Source organism: Lycium ferocissimum, chromosome 8, assembly GCF_029784015.1.
Source record: "Lycium ferocissimum isolate CSIRO_LF1 chromosome 8, AGI_CSIRO_Lferr_CH_V1, whole genome shotgun sequence".
In the NCBI taxonomy this organism is placed as follows: domain Eukaryota; kingdom Viridiplantae; phylum Streptophyta; class Magnoliopsida; order Solanales; family Solanaceae; genus Lycium; species Lycium ferocissimum.
Window position 1 is genome coordinate 23219587 of NC_081349.1, and position 21253 is coordinate 23240839.

General features: G+C 36.5%; 1 protein-coding gene across 2 annotated transcripts; it reads left to right on the forward strand.

Annotated features, from left to right (window-relative positions):
- Window positions 1-7673: 7673 nt before the first annotated feature.
- On the forward strand, window positions 7674-19703 carry LOC132067601 (pentatricopeptide repeat-containing protein At1g22960, mitochondrial). Of its 2 annotated transcripts, XM_059460873.1 has the most exons (6): window positions 7674-7818; window positions 8475-10288; window positions 10608-10668; window positions 10986-11038; window positions 12709-12906; window positions 19148-19703. In XM_059460873.1, the coding sequence occupies exon 2, from the start codon at window positions 8562-8564 to the stop codon at window positions 10173-10175; it is 1614 nt and encodes a 537-aa protein (XP_059316856.1). In that variant the 5' UTR covers window positions 7674-7818; window positions 8475-8561; the 3' UTR covers window positions 10176-10288; window positions 10608-10668; window positions 10986-11038; window positions 12709-12906; window positions 19148-19703. The 2 variants fall into 2 exon arrangements, with proteins under 2 accessions (XP_059316856.1, XP_059316855.1); XM_059460872.1 differs by having other exon boundaries at window positions 7678-10288.
- The last annotated feature ends 1550 nt before the right edge of the window (window positions 19704-21253 follow it).

The window sequence follows — 21253 nt, forward strand, 5'->3', positions numbered from 1 at the left end:
CATAACTCTGAAAATAATAAAATATCATGAATGCGGAGTTAGTCTAAAAATATAATAAGTAATGAGCCAACACTAGCTATACGACTCTGAACATCTGATATAATATAATTAATTAGTCTAGTCTATGAAACATCTGACATAAGTATGACAGCTAAACTGTACCAGGATAAGGCCACTGGCATACCTTAACTGCATGACTCACAATAAATAAATAAAGATAAAACCCCAATGAGATGGGGCTCACCAATAGTTAATACGTGCAAAGTCCTAACGAGCTGATTCGTCGTCCTATAAATCTGCATCGTGAAATACAAGCCCCCAGGCAAATAAAAGGGGTCGTCAGTACATTCGAATTATACTGGTACGTAAAGCAACTGAATAAAATAAGCATGACACATGAAATAATAGAACTAAAACTGAAACAGTATCTGTAAGCTGAACATGAACATGAATATCATCTGACATGAATATGTATGTGTAACATAAGTAAAACATTTTAAGTGGGAGAGCCTTAGTCTAAACGATATGTAACCACCACGTATGTATGTGGCGTCCGATCTCTGCCCGACCAGCTAAACCATCCTGTACTTTGTCGGGGTACAAGACATGAATGGATCCAATAACCCGTTGTTACACCTCGTATTTTGTACATTTGGATATTCCGAACTAATTGCGGGAAGTTAAAGACAAGACCATCTTCGACTTTGTTTTAAGACGTAAGTCGTTTATGAATTATGTTGGAAGGAGACATTAAGGAAAATTTGGGGCCAAAAGTTATTTATAGAAAGTTGGCCATTTTGTGAAATAGCCATAAGTGGCCGGCCACATGGGGGTGTGGGCCATGGCCACATGGATGGCTATTACATGTTGTTAAAGGATGATAAGGCAAGAGGATTAGTCATATTTCCACTTGGAAATTTCTAGAAATTTGAAGAAAGATTTGGAGGGAAAGGAAAAAAAAAAAAAAAAAAGGAGAGCACATGGCCGGCCATGTGCTTGGCCATGTGCATGGTCATGTGCTATGTAAATATATATATATGTCCAAGTCATGAAAAAGGGACCAACTCATCATTTTAGTTCTAGAGAATTCAAGAGAGATAGAGAGAAAAGAAGAAGGAGAAAAACGGATGAGGGTGGCGAAACCAAATGACCCCTCAATCTTGATCACGGGGAATTATTTTCTTCTTGTTTCCCTACTAATTAGAAAGGTCCTTATTACCATGGAGTAGTTGTTGGAGCAAGAAAACCATCCGTTTGCATGATTCATGGCCTAGAGAGAGGAGTGGGTGTAAGAGGTAAGGTTCAATCCTTGTTTTCATATGCTATGCATGGTTTGTATATGTTGTAGGTTGAAGAAATGAATGAAATTCATAAAGTATGTGCATGTATGGTGTTGGCCGAATGGAGTAGGTGTTGTGTAGAAATGATGAATTAAGTTTATCTTAGTAGTTTGATTGTTGTGTGTGAATTTCATAATGAAAAATGGATGAAGAACATGAGATCATGCATGTTGAAGTTGTGGCCGAATGTGCATGGGTTGGCCGTGTGTGTGTGTGATGTTATATAGAAAAAAAAAATGGATTAAACTTTTACGTAGTATATTGGTTGTTGTGTGATGGATTCTATGTAATGAAAATGAAAGTTTGATGATTCAAATGGAAGTTGTGATGGTTACGGGTGATTTGGGAACGTAATATGATTTGAATATGTTTTCTTGAATTCATGGAAGTAATGTTGTAAATGTATGGAATTGTTGATATAGTTTATGAGTTTGAAAGGAATAAATGTATTGTTGGTGTTCTTATGGCATTTGGAAGATTTGGGTTGGAATGTCTTGAACATGTTGTGAATTGAGTATTGATATTGTTATTATGATCGTTGTTGGTTTGGCCGAGTTGAATTCTCGGATTGTTGTTAATGGATGAATTGGGCCGAGCCATATTCTCGGGATGGCGCATTTACAGGGGAAGTCTTTGCCGAAATTTTTGTAGACAAATGTGCATTCAAGATTGGATTCCTAAAAGCTCTAATCAATGTTTGGTGAACATGACCAAATTGTAGATTTTGGCGGATTTGCAACTTGGATTTGGAGTAGCAGAAGGAGCGGAAAGAGGTATGTAAGGCTTCACTTCTCTTTCTTGGCATGTCTTAGACATAATAGGTTTGGACACGGGCCTCGGGGATAATTCCTCTCCTAGAAATCCGAGATTGAAACTAACTACTATTCGTTCAAAGAATAATGGGTGAATTAGAACTTTGCGTGAAATGTCGGAAAGACTTCTTAAACATCCAAAACTTACGCAAATAAAAGGGCTCGATTACCACTAAGATCCTCAAGTGACGCCATAAGTTGTAATATACGTAAATTTGATACGCCGCACGGCCGCCCGACTCGAGGTGGGCTCACTATCTCGAATTCTCTCCTATTGTCCCATGTGGCTTACTTTCATTCTATAGTTAAGGAAAGCTTTTGGCTATTATTCCGACTACTATATAATAGTCGTTTTAACAAATCCATTGATTCCAAAGCACGATTCTTTTCCTCCGATAGCTAGTAAATGCTTTCCAAAGCGCTCGTATTTTCCCAGAACAAAGGTTTATGGCAAAGTAAGTTTTACAAACGGCGGCAGTGAACGTATGTTTTACAATGCCACGGATGATGTCGAGGAAAGAAAATGCTTACATGATAACTATGACCATGATGATTCTATGATTAAAGGTTCCAAGTCTACGATTCAGTTGACGAGATGAGAACGTTAAGCTATTTCTTGAATTCTCAACCTCTGCTACTCATGAATAATGTTTTCTCTTAAAGATTCCAGTATACAAAACGATGCCCTACGATCTTGTTTTTATATTTTCTCATGATATTACTCTCACTAATAGTCTCGCCTTATATCAATCATTCCTTCAGTGAGACAAGCGCCCATAGTTATTCTATAATATAATCGGAGGTTCCCCGACCTTACGTCACTCCGATGGATACATGATTTTCTTGGGCTCCCATGCTTATATGATATTTGTATACGAATACGCATGAACACGGGGGACATGGGGGAAGAGGTCGTATACATGGAAAATGGGAAGAACTATGTTTCACACACCGGTAGCTTATCATCTGGGACGCGGGATTTACGGGCGACCGAGTATTTCGGCGATATTGGGCGAGCCGTGTTTGTTCGGTGCTATGATACTATGATATACTATGATACTATGATGCACTATGACACGTTTATGATACTATGGTACACCATGATATGCTATGATACTATGATATGCCATGATTTAACATGATGACATAAATTCTATTTTACATGCCTATGAAAAGAAATGTTTTTTTTAAAACGGGAAAACAAGCATACATGGCATCCGCCCATGCCGGGCCCTCATATGCACGGGTTACTCGGTTATTCTATGATATGTTCTATGTTTCTGTACGAGATAATGTTCATATGTACGGAGTCATCCTTTTACCTCACGATGTAATATCTCTTTATTGTTCATGCTTATATCTCTACTATGTTGCTATTTACGCTTACATGCTCGGTACATAGCTCGTGCGGCCCCTTCTTCGGGGTCGTTTCGTGCCACGTGTGTACACCCGGAAGGAGCCGACTATAGCATAGAAGATGTTCCGGCAGAGTTGGTAGGCTCCCTTGTCCGGGCTTATTTGCCGAGTCGTAGTATAGATGCCATGATACTTTGTTCGAGGTTAGAGACTTTGCGGACGAGAATCGTGGGTATTGGGTGGTCGGTTTGTAAAGCGGCTCCAAGGCCGATATGTTATTATGTTTCGTGTCTCGAGTCTTATATGATGTCAGATTCTATTTATAAAAAAAATTTCTATGTATTCATTTCTTACCAGTTTATAAGTTCATATGTGTAATAAGAGTCAGCGGGTTCGCTCGGCTCCAGAGAATAAATTCGGGTGCCCATCACGCCCTAGTAAGATCGGGGTGTGACATAATAGATGCTTGTGGAAGGAATCGTCCTAACTGGGCGGAGCTATCCTTATCCTACACTAGCATATGTAATTTCAGGCTATCTGGGCCTTTTCGGTAATCTGTGCAACTCCCAAAACATGAATATGGATATAATTGGTTAGTAACCCATGAATTATATAAACACGATTGTAAACATGATTCATTCTTGTATTATAATATGAAGATAAATATAATGTATAACTTGTATGAAAACATGGAATCATGTAGAAGTTCATGAAAATAAACATAAAAGTTCATATCTTGCATTTAAGAACCCATGGAATGCAAAGTATGAGTTTTCATGGATTACGGACAGATTCTCAATAACCAAAGTGGACTATTAAGAACACAAAATAAAGTAATAATACAACATGGTATATCATGTCACATGCACTTAGAGTTATCATGAACATGGCTGGAATCCCTAGTTTTAGTGGAATTTCGTATAATCATGGAAGAACGTGGCGTGGGGAAGAACAATGATGTTCCCACACGTAGATAGAAACCCTACATACCTGTAATGCTCCAGAACTTGCATTGAAGTCTGAACTTGGAGAAAAAATCCAAAAGCCTTAATCCTGAATCCCTTAGATGGGTTTTCTTGAAACCCTAGGTTAGGAACAATGAATTCTTATTTAGAAATCATGGATACATGTTAGAATTCACTTGAAAGGCTTGGAATAGGCTTACCTTGGTGTATGTATGATATTGATGGGAGAAGAAAACCTTCGTGCTACGGCTTGGGGGGTATGAAAAAAAATAGAATAAAAGGCTGAAGTCTCGTATTTATATTGTTCCCCGCGTTAGCCATTGTTCGAGCACTAAATATGATCCGTACTTGATTATACGGTCACAAATACAGTCTATACTTCAATGTACGGTTCGTATAACCTGACCGTATTTCAATTGGCAAATTACAAAAACTAAGATTTTTCCCAACAAGATTTACCTGAATACGGTCCGTATTTCATTATATGGCCAGAAATACAGTCCATATAATTGGGCATAAAACCTGAACTTTACAGAACTGAAACGAATTTTAATCCTAACACTTCCCTTCTGGTTTTCTAAGTCCTGAATCATGAACGTAGCTTAGTTAGGAGGTACGAGGTGTTACAATTGTACAAGAACAAGGTGATATTCAAAATTGCAATAATTACAGGGGTATTAAACTACTAAGCCACACTATGAAAGTTTGGGAGAGGATGATATAGATGAGGATGAGGATAGAGGTGTCTATTTCCAAGAATCAATTCAGATGATGCAAGAGAGATCAACTACCAAAGTCATTCATTTTCTAAGGAGATTGTTGGAGCAGTATAGGAATAGGAATAGGAATATAGAATTACATATGATGTTCATTGACTAAGAAAAGACACATGACAAAGTTTCTACGGAGCTTTTATGAAGATGCTTGGAGTCTAGAGGCGTACATGTGGCATATATTAGAGAGATTAAGCACATTTACTATGGAACGAGGACCCAAGTGTGAACTATGAGCGGCGACTCGGAACGCTTTCCAATTATGACGGGGTTGCACCAGCGATCAACTCTTAGTCCGTACTTATTTGGCTTGTTGATGGATAAACTAACACGACATATTCAAGGGGAGGTACCATAGGGTATGTTATTTGCAGATGACATAATATTGATAGGCGAGACACACAGTGTAGTTAACGATAAACTGGAGGCTTGGAGACAAACTTTAGAGTCTAAAGGTTTCAGGTTGAGCAGAACTAAAGCTGAATACATAGTGTGTAAGTTCAGTGACGTATCTCATGAGCAACTGTGGAAGTGAGGATTGGTGCACAAGTCATCCTTAAGAGAGAAATCTTCAAGCATCTCTGGTCAATAATCCCAGAAAATAAAGAGATCGATAAGGATGTCACACATCGTATTGAAACAGGGTGGATAAAATGGAGGCTCACATTCGGTGTACTATGTAATAAGAAGGTGTCACCGAGACTTAAAAGGTAAATTCTATAGAATGATTGTTAGATCAACTATGTTGTATGAGGCGGAGAGTTGACAAGTCAAGAATTCACACGTTCATAAGTTAAGTGTAGAGGAGATGGAGATGCTTAGATAGAAGAGATAAATTAAGAAACAAAGATATACGGTGTAAGGTGGGAGTGTCCTGAGTGGTGGACAAGATGCAGGAAGCGCGACTAAAATGGTTCCGGCATGTAAAGAGGAGGAACACATATGCCCAGTGAGGAGGTGTGAGAGCTTGACAATGACAAGTCTAAAAACAGGTAGAGTTAGACAAAGGAAGAATTGGGGGTGAAGTGATTAAACATGACATGACTCATCTTAAGCTCGCTAAGAACATGACCCTAGATAGGAAGTATGGAGGTCAATGATTAGGATAGAGGGTTAGTAGACAGTGGGGCGATTTTCTTTTTACCGTGAAAGAGCATGGTTCTAGTTTAGTTCATCTTGTCTGCTCTCTCTTCTACTTATCAGCATCAATACTATTATTCTATTACTGCCTTATTCTTCAAATTGTATTATTACTATTGTTTCTTTTGCTTGGGTTATCGTTATGATTTTTATTGCAAGAACTTTTTTTTCCTATAGCATTTTTATCATAACTTTTACTTTTGCATTTATTATACCAACGTTTTTTTCTTCAAAAACACTTTTCTTGAGCTAAGAGTTTATTGGAAACACTCTCCCTATCACACAAGGTAGGAATAAGGTTTGTGTACATCTCATCCTTTCCGGACCCACTATATGAGATAATAATGGGTATGTTGTTGTTGTTAGATGATAACAATGTTAATATAATTTTTTGCACATTAATAGTGCGATATAATTACATACCTATCTATTAGTTAATCAAGAATTAATTAACGTATATTCCACCATATTAAATCTAATCATAGTAAATTGAATTGATTTGGTATAGCATCCAAATGTTTGCCCCCAATTTCTATGGGTGAAAAGTAGCAACTAATCTATAAGATTAATTGAAATTCACATAAACTGACCCGAACATCACAGTTATGACTTATTTTGATTGGTCTAATGTAAACTCTGAATACTATATTCCAGAAAAAACTGTAATCCCTTAGTTCACTTTTACTTGTCACGTTCGCCTCTCGAGAGTCAAACTATAAGAATTTTGACTATTATTTTAAGATTTTTTTTCATCATCTTAATATGAGAAGAATTGCAACTTATATTTTTTTTAAACAGTTTTTGAACATCCAAATTTTAGTTTTAAAATATTGAACTAAACCTAATTCAATTTAGCTCCAAAAATTAGTAGTTTGATTATCGAGAAACGAAACGCGACAAGTATCGGAAACAACCTCTCTACCCCAAAAAGGTTGAGTTAAGGTCTGCGTACATCCCACCTTCCCCACACCTCACCCCGTGGGATTACACTGGGCTGTTGTTGTTTGAAACGCGACAAGTAAAAGCGAAATTGGAACCACCAAAGGATGTGGTGCAGAGGATGGCCTACTCATCTCTTAACTAGAGGTCTCGGGTTTGAGTCCTGAGTATGAAAAAATCCTTGGTAGGGAGCGCTTCCCACCGAATGGAGCCCTACACAGCCAAATTCGAATATAATCAGGTTTCAATGCAGATACCGACACTGAGCGGGAAACCAAAAAACATAAAAATAAAAAACCGAAGTTGGAAGGGGGTAGTTGAACTCAACAAAAAGGATCCATCAAGTCCGACCCGACCCACATTTTGGTTCCGGGGCTCCGGTCTAAAGATGCAAAATTTCTCCAGTAAACACGCAGCTGCCTCCTCCGCCGCTCGCTTTTTTTCCCTTCCTTCTCTTCTTCTGATGTGCGTATAACTACGCCGTCAATTTCAGGTACTAATTTCTCTTAACTAAAATTACCCCAAAGCCACGCTTACATTTTTACTCATTTTCTTCTTCTTCTTCTTCTTCTTCTTCACATTCATGTATTGCATAATATACTACTATTTAAATTACTACTCTTCTACATAATAATGACCCTTTATGTTTTTAGAGCTTCTAAATTCATTATACCCAAATCAAATCTCAATCATTTCACCATTTTTCTTTCTTTTTATTCATCTTTACATCACTTTCAATACCCATCTCATATAAAAATCACAACTTTCAATACCCATAGATGTAATAATAATAGTAATAATATTAATAATGTTGAAAATCCCTTTCAAGATTCAAATTTTCAGAATTTAGTTTTGAAAAAAATTCAAGAAAGGGAGGATTATTGTATTGATTCTTTAATTTATGATTCTGATTTATTGGTTAAGATTCTTAACTCAATTAGATATAGACCAAATGTTGCATTGAGATTATTTAGGTGGGTTGAAGTGCAAAAAGGGTTTAATTATTCCGAGTTTTCGTTATGTACTATTCTTGATATTTTAATACAGAATGGTTGGATGAAATCTGCTTATTGGGTAGTAGAAAGAGTGATTAGTTGTAATATGGATAAAGTTGTTGATTTATTGGTTGATGGGTATTTGAATTTGAAGGTATCTGTTGAAATATTCAATCTTTTATTAAGAGTTTACACGAAAAAGAACGCGAATTTGGAGCAATGTTTGTTGGTTTTCGAGAAAATGTTGAGCAATGAGATATTGCCTGATGTGAAGAATTGTAATAGGATTTTGAGGAACTTAAGGGATAGGAATTTAGTTGCGAAATCGCGAGAAGTGTATAGGATGATGGGTGAGTATGGGATAAAGTCGACGATTATTACTTATAATACGATGTTGGATTCGTTTTGTAGAGAAGGCGAAGTACAACAGGCTTTAGATCTTTTATCGGAAATGCAGAGAAAGGAATGCTATCCGAATGATGTTACGTATAATATCTTGATTAACGGGTTGTCCAAGAAAGGAGAATTTGATCATGCTAAGGGTTTGATTGGAGAGATGTTGAATAAAGGATTGAAGGTTTCGGCTCATACGTATAACCCTTTAATTCACGGTTACTGTGCTAAGGGAATGATTGTCGAGGCATTAGGTCTTGTAGAAGAAATGGAGGTAAAAGGAGTTTCGCCGAATGTATCGACTTTTAATACGTTTATTTACGCACTTTGCCGGGAAGGGCAGGCAAGTGAAGCGAGGCACTGGTTTTCTGTCATGTTGAAGAAGAATTTGGCACCGGACATAATCTCGTATAATACTTTGATTTACGCGTATTGTCGGTTGGGGCATACTAATGAGGGTTTTTCGTTATTACGTGATTTAAGGAGGAGGGAACTTTTTCCTACAGTAGTAACGTATAATACGATTATGCATGGACTCTGTAGAAAAGGTCATTTAGAGGATGCTAAGCAGCTGAAAAAAGACATGATGAGATCCGGTATCTCCCCTGATGTATTTACTTACACTATTCTTGTTCATGGTTCGTACAAGGCAGGAAATTTACCAATGGCAAAAGAACTATTCGATGAGATGTTACAGAGGGGTTTGGAGCCAGACTGCATTGCTTACACAACTCGAATAGCAGGTGTACTGAGGCTGGGTGACATATTGAAGGCGTGCAAACTACAAGAGGAAATGTCAGCACAGGGATTCCCTCCAAATATAATTATCTACAATGTATTTGTCGATGGTATTGCGAAGCTCGGTAATCTAGAAGAAGCAACTGAGTTGTTACAGAAGATGGTTGGAGATGGCCTTATGCCTGACCACATAACATATACCAGTGTAATTCATGCATACCTAGAATTTGGGTATCTAAAAAAAGCCAGAGAGTTGTTCGATGAGATGATAAGCAAAGAGATCTCTCCAACTGTTGTGACATACACAGTGCTAATTCATGCACATGCTGGTAAAGGGAGGCTTGAACTTGCACATATGTATTTTTCAGAGATGCAACAGAAGAGCATTTTGCCAAATGTGATTACTTACAACGCGCTGATAAATGGACTTTGCAAGTATAGAAGAGTAAACGAGGGTTACAGGTACTTTGCTGAGATGAAAGCAAGAGGAATTGTCCCTAATAAATATACCTACACCATTTTGATAAATGAGAACTGTGATTTGGGTAACTGGCAAGAGGTTTTTAGACTGTTCAAAGAAATGTTGGATAACGGAATCCAACCTGATTCTTTTACATACAGTGCGATGTTGAAAAATCTCGGCAAAGATTCTACATCACATGCCATAGAATACCTTGACTTTATACTTTTGGGTGATGAAGGCACTGCCGAAGCAGAGAGTTGAACAATTCGTGAATAGCCACTGGGATTCTTGGTTGACTGGCTTTCAGTTCTTGATATTTGGTCTAAAGGTGTTACACCATGAGCTTCAGACCGACATCTCTGTAATAGCTGCTGGTATGTGTCTGTTATACTTGACCATGACCTGTTAATTATTGGGCTTTTTTCATTTTTGGCCCGTTCGCCAAAATTAATTACGGGCGCTAGCCAAAATATTCAAACCTATACACTGATTATGCATATTTATATATATGTATATTATATCTGTACAATATGTATATTATATCTGCGTATATTTATACGTAATGTACATAACCTATACATTTACTGCTATTTTGTAATTTAGATCACCGAAAGACATTGGACTGTAATTATTTCTTAATTTTCGTCATTGTTCTTCACCATGCATTTACAACTTTAATATGACTTTTATTAGGTGGAGCAGATAGAGCCTGTCATGGTTCATTTTGGATTTGGACCTACTTCCTGTATTTGGTGTAAGATCGCTGAACCTACTTGGCCTTTCTCTTCAAATTAATGCATGGATCTCTGAATAAAATTTGCATTCTTGTCTCTCTCCTCTAATAAGTGGCTTTTCGTTTTCCCTTTTCTTATTTTTGTTCCCTCTGTTTCCTTTCCCTATTTTGACGCAATTTCACATGCATACAAGCCTATAATCTGCTACATTGTCATGGATGAGTATCTGCTCTTAAACCTTCTTTCGAAGGAAATTAAAACCATGATGCTAGATATTGGAGCCAAAAAATTTCAGTTTTTTCTCGTTAAATTCACCTCCTGTTTTTTTCCTTTACAGGGAAAACACAAAAGTCTACGCAGCTTACCAGATAACACGATACTCTATTGCAGGTTAGTGGTATTTAATTTCAGTTGAGGGTCTCTTGAGTTATATCAAGTTTCCTTTTCTTTGGGTTTTCCTCACATTTGTGTTCAGTTAGTGGTCTGTCTTCTTGTTTAACAATTCTAGTTTTTGGAAACACTAAAGATATCTGGTAGGACTTGTAAAAGTATTACAGTCAACCTGGGATTGACATGTAAGGTCTTGGTGTACCTAAGATACTAATTATGTGAAACGCAGCGTTTTTTGGCTTTTTTTTGAAGCGTATCTTTCTATAATCTTTACTTATAGGGCCTTTTTACGCCTAGTTCCGATATAAACTGATGGCAAGTATCTATCCTCCAAAAAGTTACAGATAAGGATGGAAAGTGTTTTCTTTTGTTATAGAAGATAGTAGTCCGATAAGAAGCTGCCGTGTTCAGAGGGATGTGGAACTTGAGCTGTGATTCTGAAGGAAACTGTGTTGGCTGGTCCTTTCGCATAAACCATTTCAATCTGACCTTAAAGATACTCTGGAGAGGAAAAACAAGAAAATGGATATAGTTTGCAATTATATGATGATCCAATGAAAATTTGATTAGTCTTGCCTTCGAAAATGAATAAAATTCTGTTTAGTCTTGCCCTCTATGAAATAGTTGTGGACTATGACTTTATTATCTAATTTTCTCTGTGGCAGTATGGTTATGGATGTGCTTGTATTGTTTTTTACAAGTACTCTTCCTGCAGTTCCCTCTTGTTTAAGGGCTTTCTTCCTTCCACCTGTTCAACCCCCTCCCCCGCAAACACACACACACACAACGAAATTGGACTCTCTTTCTCTGGAACATGTATGTATTAAAATAAAAATAATGCAACTACTCTCTCCGTCTCAATTTATGTGAAGGTGTTTGACTGGGCGCAGTGTTTAAGAATAAAAGGAAGACTTTTGAAATTTATGGTCTAAAATAGACCATAGATATATGTGTGGCTATAAATCATCTTGCATAGAAAGGTGTCATCCTTTTTGGGATAAATCATCTCTTATTAAGGTGTCATTCTTTTTGGGACTGACTAAAAAGGAAAGAGTGTCACACAGATTGGGGCAGAGAGAGTGTGTGGAAAGGAGATACCATTTTGTATTAGTCGATTCAGAAATATTGGACAAACGTGACAGTTTAGATAATTAGGGTATAGATTGGATGTGAACTGGATGATCGTTCCAATCATACGTAGACCATTGTTCTATAGCTAAAGATGAGAAGTGTCTCTTCTGATGTCTATCACACTGCATATTATCCTGTATTTGCTGCTTTATTGTAAAGCTAGCTACCTTATTTACTATGAGTTGTTTAGTCATTGTTTTCCTTACAACAATCTTGGTTTTATCCAAGCTGCTTAGAGGTGTCTGGGAGTGATTTATGCCTTCTTCTGTCGCCTCTCAACCAGTGAACATTCTTAAGAATGCGGTGACGTGCATGTTCTTGAAAATTACCCTGTCTATTTGTAAGAGATTTTTGAAAAATTACTTTTGGTACTTTATGTAATTTTTTTCTTCATTTAATGAAATCTGAGAAAGTCTTTCCGGTATCCTTCTGTATTTAAGGTTAATTTTACTTTTCAGTTCTACTACTACGATGTAGCTTTTGATACCTATCTGACGAAGTATCGTCAAATTGTCAGCTTATTATCGTCAAATTGTCAGCTTAGTGGCACACAGAGCTCCCGTTCCTGAATATTTCTATGCAAATGTTAAAGCAGTAAAGCAAGGAATGCTAAATAAGCTGGAAGTCATTGGTGGATAAATGGTCGTTGAAAATGGTGCTACTCTGGTTGGATTTGCCATACAAATTCAATCCTTTTTTGAGAATGACAATTTCAATCCTTTAAAGCATGTTAATAGGTACTTCCTGAGTCCTTTTAAAGTCTTAAGTTCTGTGGTACAGTTTCATCCTTTTTGTTGAGTGTGTTTGTTGGTTTATATGCTTCCCACTTGTTGGTGCTATGCCTGCCTTCTGAGTAAACTATCTCTATAGGGATATGTTTTCAACTGCTGATAAATGCTAAACTTAATCCATTCGCTGATAGTGTTGGGAGATGCTGTCTATAATTTTGTCTTGAAAAGGGAGGTTTTTACTCCCGTTTCTGTTTTTTTTTTTTTTTTTTCTATTTTCAAATGCTTCTTGTTGGCCAAACTAAGTAGATGTGTCCTCCACTACTTTAGCATTTATTTATTATTCTTGAATACTTAACCCCAATTTAGCGTTTAGTTTCAAAGTTGTGCGAACTATCATGGCACTAAATTTATGAGCCATGTGATGGAACTTTGGAAAAGAGTGAGAGAGTGTAAACTTAGGGATGCCGAATGAGTAACATATCCAGTTTAGATTTATGCCTGGTAGACCAACAACAGAGGCTATATTCTTGCTAAGATAATTGAGGAAACTTATTTATATTTGGTATTTTATTGATATAGATAAAACGTATGATAGAGTCCCAAGAGAAGTCCTTTGGTGGGTGCTGAAGAAAGGAATTCATAGTAAATTTATGAGCTTTTGACCAGAATCATCCCTATTGTATGAGCTAAACTTTCATTACATCCTTATAATATCTCACTTAACCTAAAACATCCCATAAGTTTTTAAAATTTGACCAAAAACATCCCTCAGTTAACTTTCCATCCATTTCTAACAGTGCTATCTCCTATCATGTACTTTATCACTTTTTTTAATTAAACTCCCTCCATCTCCCTTTGTCCAATGCATCAACTATCTATGGCTCCCCATTATCTTGCGCCTTAAAACTCTGATTCTTCTTCTCCTCCTTTCTTACCATTTCTTTCTTCTATTCCCCACTATCCCAACCAAAAATATCTAAACTTTTACCCCGGAAAATGGAAACCTCCTTGAAAATGTTACCTCTTTCTCTCAGGCATTTTGCTTGAAATTTTAACTTGTAATCAGTTTACAATTTTGTCCCAGCTAATTTACTTGAGAATTTTTCCTTGAATACTTGAAGCCCGGTTAATAGAATTCATATTTTTGAATACCCATAATTTGTCTTTTGTGTATTAGTCACTTCCTTGTAGAATTCGAAGGTTTACAAGAATCCTCAATGCAATTCAGGGGGTTCTTCAATTGTTTTTTTGCTTTTTTACTGTGGCTATGAATGCTTTACTGTTACTATGTGTTGGTTTATTTTTGTGTCTGGGGAACAGCGTGATCATTCAGATGAGATCCAATTGTAATATGATAGTCCTTTCCTATTCACTGTTGGGATTCTCCTTTTTTTAGAGGCATTAGTAACATTATGATATGACAATTGAAAGTATCCGTAGTGGTAATTCATTGAATGCCATTATAATTACGACTGAAGGCATTTGAAGTTAATAAAAATTTCTCAGTTCAAAAATCTGTTTACTCACAACCACTGTTGGAATGACTTATTTATGTTCTTGTCATCAGATGCCTCAAATCACGTGCGGTGTGATATCCTGGAGTATGTGCTCCTTAGAAGAACATGGTAAACTGCAGAATATTCAAGATTATAAAACGGGGAGGCGGGTAGTACTTCACAGTTTATAAAGTACATGAGAGGAGATAGGCAGATAGCACCGTTAGAAATGGAAGGAAAAGTTAACTGAGGGATGGTTTTGGTCAAGTTTTAAGAACTTAAGGGATGTTTTAGGTTAAGTGAGATATTCTAAGGATGTAATGAAAGTTTAGCTCATACAATAGGGATGATTTTGGTCAAAAGCCCTAAATTTATAATTGCCAAAAGTGATATGTATGATGGGACAATCACTAGTATGAGAACAGTAGGGTATGCAAAGGAGTTCCAACAGCAGTGGTTTACACCATAGATCAGTATTGAACCCATTTGGATGAACTAACATAATACAAGATAAGGTCCCATGGTGTATCCTTTTTGCTGAGGGATCTTGTGCTAATTGACGAAACTAGTGAGTATGTCAAATCAAAGCTTGAATGATAGAGCACTCTAGAGAAAAATAATTATTATTATTATTTTTTTTTTTTTGAGAAGAAGAGAAAAATAATTTTAGGATAAGTAGAAGTAAGATTGACTATATGCAATGCACGTTTAGTCAACATATACAACAACAACATACCCAGTGAACATATAAGAAGAGTGAAGTTAGGGTGAAATAAGACGAGGTTACAACAACATACCCAGTGTATTCCCACAAGTGGGGTCTGGGGAGGGTAGGATGTATGCAGACCTTACCCCTACCTTTTGGGGTAGGGAGACTGTTTCCAGTAGACCCTCGGCTCAAGAGAACAAAGCAAGATTAAAGGAAAAAAGAAGCGTGATATCAGGAAAAAATATGACAACAAAGTAGCAAGATAAAAGAAAAATAAGAGACATATAGTAGTGCACTTTGAGAAAAAGAATCTACACGATTACTCACTAATACTACTAATAAGGAGAATACTTGGCTACCTACTAACCTACTATCCTAATCCTCGACCTCCACACTTTCCTATCTAAGGTCATGTCCTCAGTAAGCTGGAGCTGTGTCATGTCTTGCCTAATCACCTCCCCCCAGTTCTTCTTCGGTCTACCTCTACCTCTCCTAACTTTTGTTATAGCCAACCTCTCACACCTCTTTACTGGCGCATCCACACACCTCCTCTTCACATGCTCAAACCATCTCAATCTCGCTTCCCTCATCTTGTCCGCCACAGGAGCCACTTCGGCCTTACCCTTATAACTTCATTCCTAACCATATCCATCCTAGTACACCCACACATCCACCAGAGCATCCTCATCTCCGCTACACTCATCTTTTGGACGTGCGTGTTCTTGATTGACCAACATTTTACACCATACAACGAAGTCGGTCTAACCACCACTCTGTAGAATTTACCTTTAAGCCTTGGTGACACATTCTTATCGCACAGTACCCCGGATGCGAGCCTCCATTTCACCCACCCCGCTCCAATACGATGAGCAACATCATTCTCAATCTCTCTGTCTCCTTGGATTATGGACCCAAGATACTTGAAACTATCTTTCTTAGGTAGGACTTGTACATCGAGGAATTTGCACCCTAGATACTCTATCTTAGTCCTGCTTAGCCTGAAATAAGACGAAATTGTTGTGCCTAAAATGCTAACATTTCAGAATAGGCTCGATTTTCCAGGAGAATGGTATGATAGATGAAGATGTTACACATGGAATTCAAAATAGGATTGAAATAGAGAAGTGCTTCCGGAATGTTATGTGGTAGAATGATAATCCACCAAGGTGAAAGACAAGTTCTCTAGAACATTATAAGACCAAAAAGGTTCTGTGGAAGTGAATATTGGGCCTCTAAACTCCAACAACTACGCCTTAGTCCCAAACAACTTAGGGTCGGCTATATGAATCTCAATTTCTTCGTCTTTGTTCATTTCAAATCATCATCATACTAAATAAAATAAAATTATATATATATATATATATATGGGTTTTGCTAACCTATAACATGAAGGTTGTAGGATAGCAATGTACCCACTTCTTAATTCACAAAAATGACCGTGCCGTCTCATTAAAATGGGAACTTTCAAGGACATTTTGGTCTTTCACCCAATAAGTTCAATTTCCCCCAAATTCCATTTCTACAATTCATTTCTATGTTTGGCATTATCTTCTCTCCCGATCTGAGAAAGAGTTGCACTCGGACTTACTTTTTTTCGGTGTAATTTTTTAATTAGTTATATTCGTTCTTTGGATTTCCTGTGAATATCTTCTGATAGTGTCTCTGGTTCATACATCCACATGTTCTGAAATTCCGGTGGGTCGGCAACCTTGGGATTGTTTTTTTATGGGTTCTCTTCACAATTTGGTGCATGACTGGATTGAAGTATTCTTTTCCATTTTTGCTTTTGATCTAGGTTGGAATGTTGGATATATGTTTTATTGCAGTTGATTGACTTCATTCTCCCGGAAGTTCCTAAAATTTTATTGCAATTTTCTCTCAAAATTACCTAAAACCAAGGAATATTGCAAAAATCTGCAATATAATCAAGGAATATGGAAATTTGTACCAGTTAACTAAGAAGGCTACACTAATAGAGGTCTGAAAACCAAATAATGAGAAAAAGTGAAGAAAAGTATAACAGGCAATCACTTAGAAGTGCTTCAAAACTGCGACTGAAGGGGAAAAAGAGACGTAGGAGGAGAAAGAAGAAGGTGCTCAGTGTGTTTAAAATTTCATTTTCTTGTAAGGACAAAAATATCCCTAAGTTTTAATGTGCTGACAGCCATAGCAGGGTTATTTTTGTGAATTAAAAAGTGGGTACATTGCTATCCTACAACCTTCATGTTGTAGGTTAGCAAAACCCTATATATAAATAAATAATTATAGTAATAATATTAGAAGTTCTCTAACAAGTCTAAACCCTCTCCTCAACTAATAGCTATCACCTATATGGATCTTTATCTTCCATCGGGTCCTATCTTTAGCTTAGGCACAATGGAAGAAAAAGATCCATATAGCTGATAGCTACTGGTTGAGAATATACACAAACTTGTGTCGCGAATATGTGGATGCAAATATGAATGTGCGATCATACAAGTTTAGAAAAGATCAAAAAATGTCCACATTAGGTAGAAGACACAAGTAACAAAATTTGAGGATAAGATGTGAGAAAGTTGTTGAGATGGGTTGGTCATATTCTACGTCAACCTCTAGATGTACTGGTTCATAAGTGTGAAACCAAGGTGAGTGAAGGTGCTAAAGAGGAGGTTGACCTAAAATTTCATAGAAGGAAATTGTCTTGAAAAACCCACTCTCTTTGAATCCATGCAGATTTAACGAAAAATAGAGCATAATGGAATACAAAATCTATATAGGTGATATGAATTATGTGGGATTAAGTTTTAGTCATGTTAATACGTTTACTCTGGGTCCAATATTTTCTAGGAGTCTTGTACTCCCCTCAAAGATTTATAATCCAGTAGAAAAACTTTTTTTTTTTTTTTTTTTAAAGATATGGATTGAGATAAGCTTAAATATAACATGGACAATGAGGATACATATAGCTGAATCTAATTTGCTTGGGATTGAGGCTTAGTAGTAATTGTTGCTATTTAGTTTGGATGCGATTATTAAAACAACTTAAAACACCAGTGGTTCAAGACAAGAGAGATAAAACAGGCCTTTTGAAGAATTTGAATGTTACATAGCATTCAGTGGGTCTTAAAGTATCTTCTCAGAAAAAAAGGAATAGTTAAAAGATATTGATAGTGTAGAGTGAAGGTTGCGATTACTAGGAAAGTGGACACATTTTGTGAGAATCCAAATAGAAAGCAGGATAAAAAGTTTGTGATTTTTTCCCTTGCACTTTGATCAGTAAGTTTCTTGGTTTGTTTTTGGCACATTTGGAGTATGTATTTTAAAGTCACTTCCTGTGTGGAACTGCCAAACCGTTGCATTTATTAAGTATTTAGCTTTGTTTACTCCTCATTGTCCGTCTTTTTAAAAATATTTTTCTGGAAGGATGAAGATGGGCTTCTTGTTGGGTCAGATATGTGAAGCATACATTATTGGGAGAGGGAATGTTTCAAATTTGCTTAATCCTTTTTTTGTTTGGACAGAAATTTGCTTAATCCTTTTTTCGTTTGAACAGAAATTTGCTTAATCCTCTCAGGGGAAGATAAATTAAAAGGGATGAGAAGAATTTGGAATACAAGCAATCTAGCATTCAATTTAGCAATAGATATATGAAACCTCTATTATGAGTGTGATGAATGTTGGACTGGAGTAATAAACTTATTTAAATAAGATCTCCTAATTTAGAATAAATGTAGGTTTTACATTGAGTGCTTTGGACTGACTTATAGATGTCGTAATTGTATTTCTTCCTCTATCTATGGTTAGTGGATTTTCTTTTGGCGGGTGGGGGGGGGGGGGGTGGGTGGAGGAGAACGCATAAATCATAAATTGAGTGTTGACACATGTTTCTGTATAATCTGTAGTGAACTGGTATATCTGTCATTTAATTGGTAAGTTGAGAACTTTGTGCCTTGTGTACGTTTCATACCTTTCCTGCTTTCAAGTAACTACCGCGCTCTGAAAGTATTTATGTGCCTGTTGAGAACACAGACCCTGATATCCACACTGCGTTTTTTGGTAACAGATACCGGGACAATTATCTTCCGCGTGTTGTGCCTGACATGCAGCGGTAAATGGTCAAATGTGAGTTTTTGAGATCGTAGAGCAGGAGCAGAGACAAAAAACACTAGTTCGTTATTTCCCATCTGCCCTGATACCTATGCTGGTGAGATGTGGCAGGTACCCGGTGGAATAGTGGAGTGTGCAAGTTTGGCTCGGACACCACCATTGTCAAAAAGAATTTCACCAAAAGCAATACATTTGTGTACGAAATCTTGAATGGCGGAGGCCGATGAGTTTGTCCTAGTACAAATGTATCACAATTTGATCTGCTATTCACTTGGAGGTACAGCGCTGTATATTTGACCAAGCAAGGGGTTCATTTGCAGATGTTGAAGTATTGCAAAGCAAAATGTGAATTTTGAGCCTAATTCTGGAATTTGCAGCTTGGCTATTTTGTTTGAATGAGAAAATATGCAAGTTTTTTTATGTTCTCCAAGTCTGCTTGACCAAAATAGAACTTTCTGTATTTGTTTGTATTATTTACTTTAAATTAAAGAGCTGAAGTTGATTTTACTTGACCTCCCTCCCATCTCATAGCAAAAGGTAGTTTTTTTATGTTGTCTATATTAATTCAAAAAGCTTTCTATAGTGCGTCATGAATCTGGTTTAGTCAGGTCAGTGAATTTGGGACATGGAATGCATGAAAAAAAAAAAAAAAAAAAAAAAAAAAGGTCATATTCAAAAGTGCTAATATAATATGAGTTACTGTTTAACTTTTCAGTGATTATACTCCCATATACTCTTATTCAGCAAAGATGTACAAATATTAACAAAAAGGAAAGACGAGCAAGATGACTAGTAAGAGACAAATTTAAATTTCTCCTCTAAGTTCTAGAAATGAAAATAAGAAGATAATTCGAATTATTCACTCCCATCAAATCTCTATTTCGTTAACATCACGTGTAAATATTGCTCGAAATTGATCTTAAATCATACAAAAGAATTACTAGCACCCGCTTTATGCACGAAATTAGTAGATGTATGCTATGTGTCATTCGTTTTACATGCTTTATCACTTAACTATAGTGGGTTAATATTTAAAAATCCAATAAAATGGGTTGCTTTTAACGTTTAGTCATTGATATGCATCGTTGATATAAATATTGTTCCTAAAATGATACACCGATAAATCATAAAACATAAAACTAACCTTATACCTTGTTTAATATTACTAGCTCTAAACTTAATTATATTTGGTGCCATACATTAAGCGAGATAATGATAATTTTTTTCTCATGAACCCCTTACTTGTCGATAAATAAATATTTCTATCCGATGTTTGCACTGAATCGATGAATGCACTATCTTGTCTGATGCTCCTTTTTGGGTAGGTAATCCCCACCTAATGGCCAAAGCTTGGCATCCAAATAAATGGCTGTACTTTTCTTGTTTTTCAAGAACTACATTGTTGAAACTAAAGGGAAGAATATTGAGGAAATTGAAGCAAAGACAAAAAAATTTAACTAGGAAATTCAGACCATCCCTTAGGACTAAAAATACAGAATAAATATTACAAAACTAAACTATATATTGCACCGTTTTTTACCTTTCAGTTCTGTGAACGACAATCACATAATTAGTACGTCGAATACTGCGCCGCTATTTTTTTTTTTTCCTTTTCAAAAACGTCTTCTTTCTGGAGTTGGATATTTGAATTATATAGTTATAATATGTTAAAAGGGGAAAAGATCAAAATTTGCTTTTATAATATCCGAAATTGTTCAAGTTTTTTTCTCTGTGGGGTCTATTTATTCCATTTTCATTAGCAAATTAACGGAGTTCCAATACGAAATGGATGAACTCCATGTTTTCAAATTCTTTGAGAAAAAAGGTCCAAATTTATCTATCAACTTTCGAGTATAGTTATTACCCTGGTCTGACTTTCATTAGGGGTCAAGGGCAAAACTGAGTCGCAGAGTAATATCTGATCAAATGTTTAACAAAGGATAAAGTTGCTCAATTCGAATAGTAATAGCGGAAATTTAACCATTTTCCATTGTTAAGATGTGTCTTCTTTAACTAGGATAATAATGTATTCTGCCAAATTCATTTGCCACGTAGTTTTTTT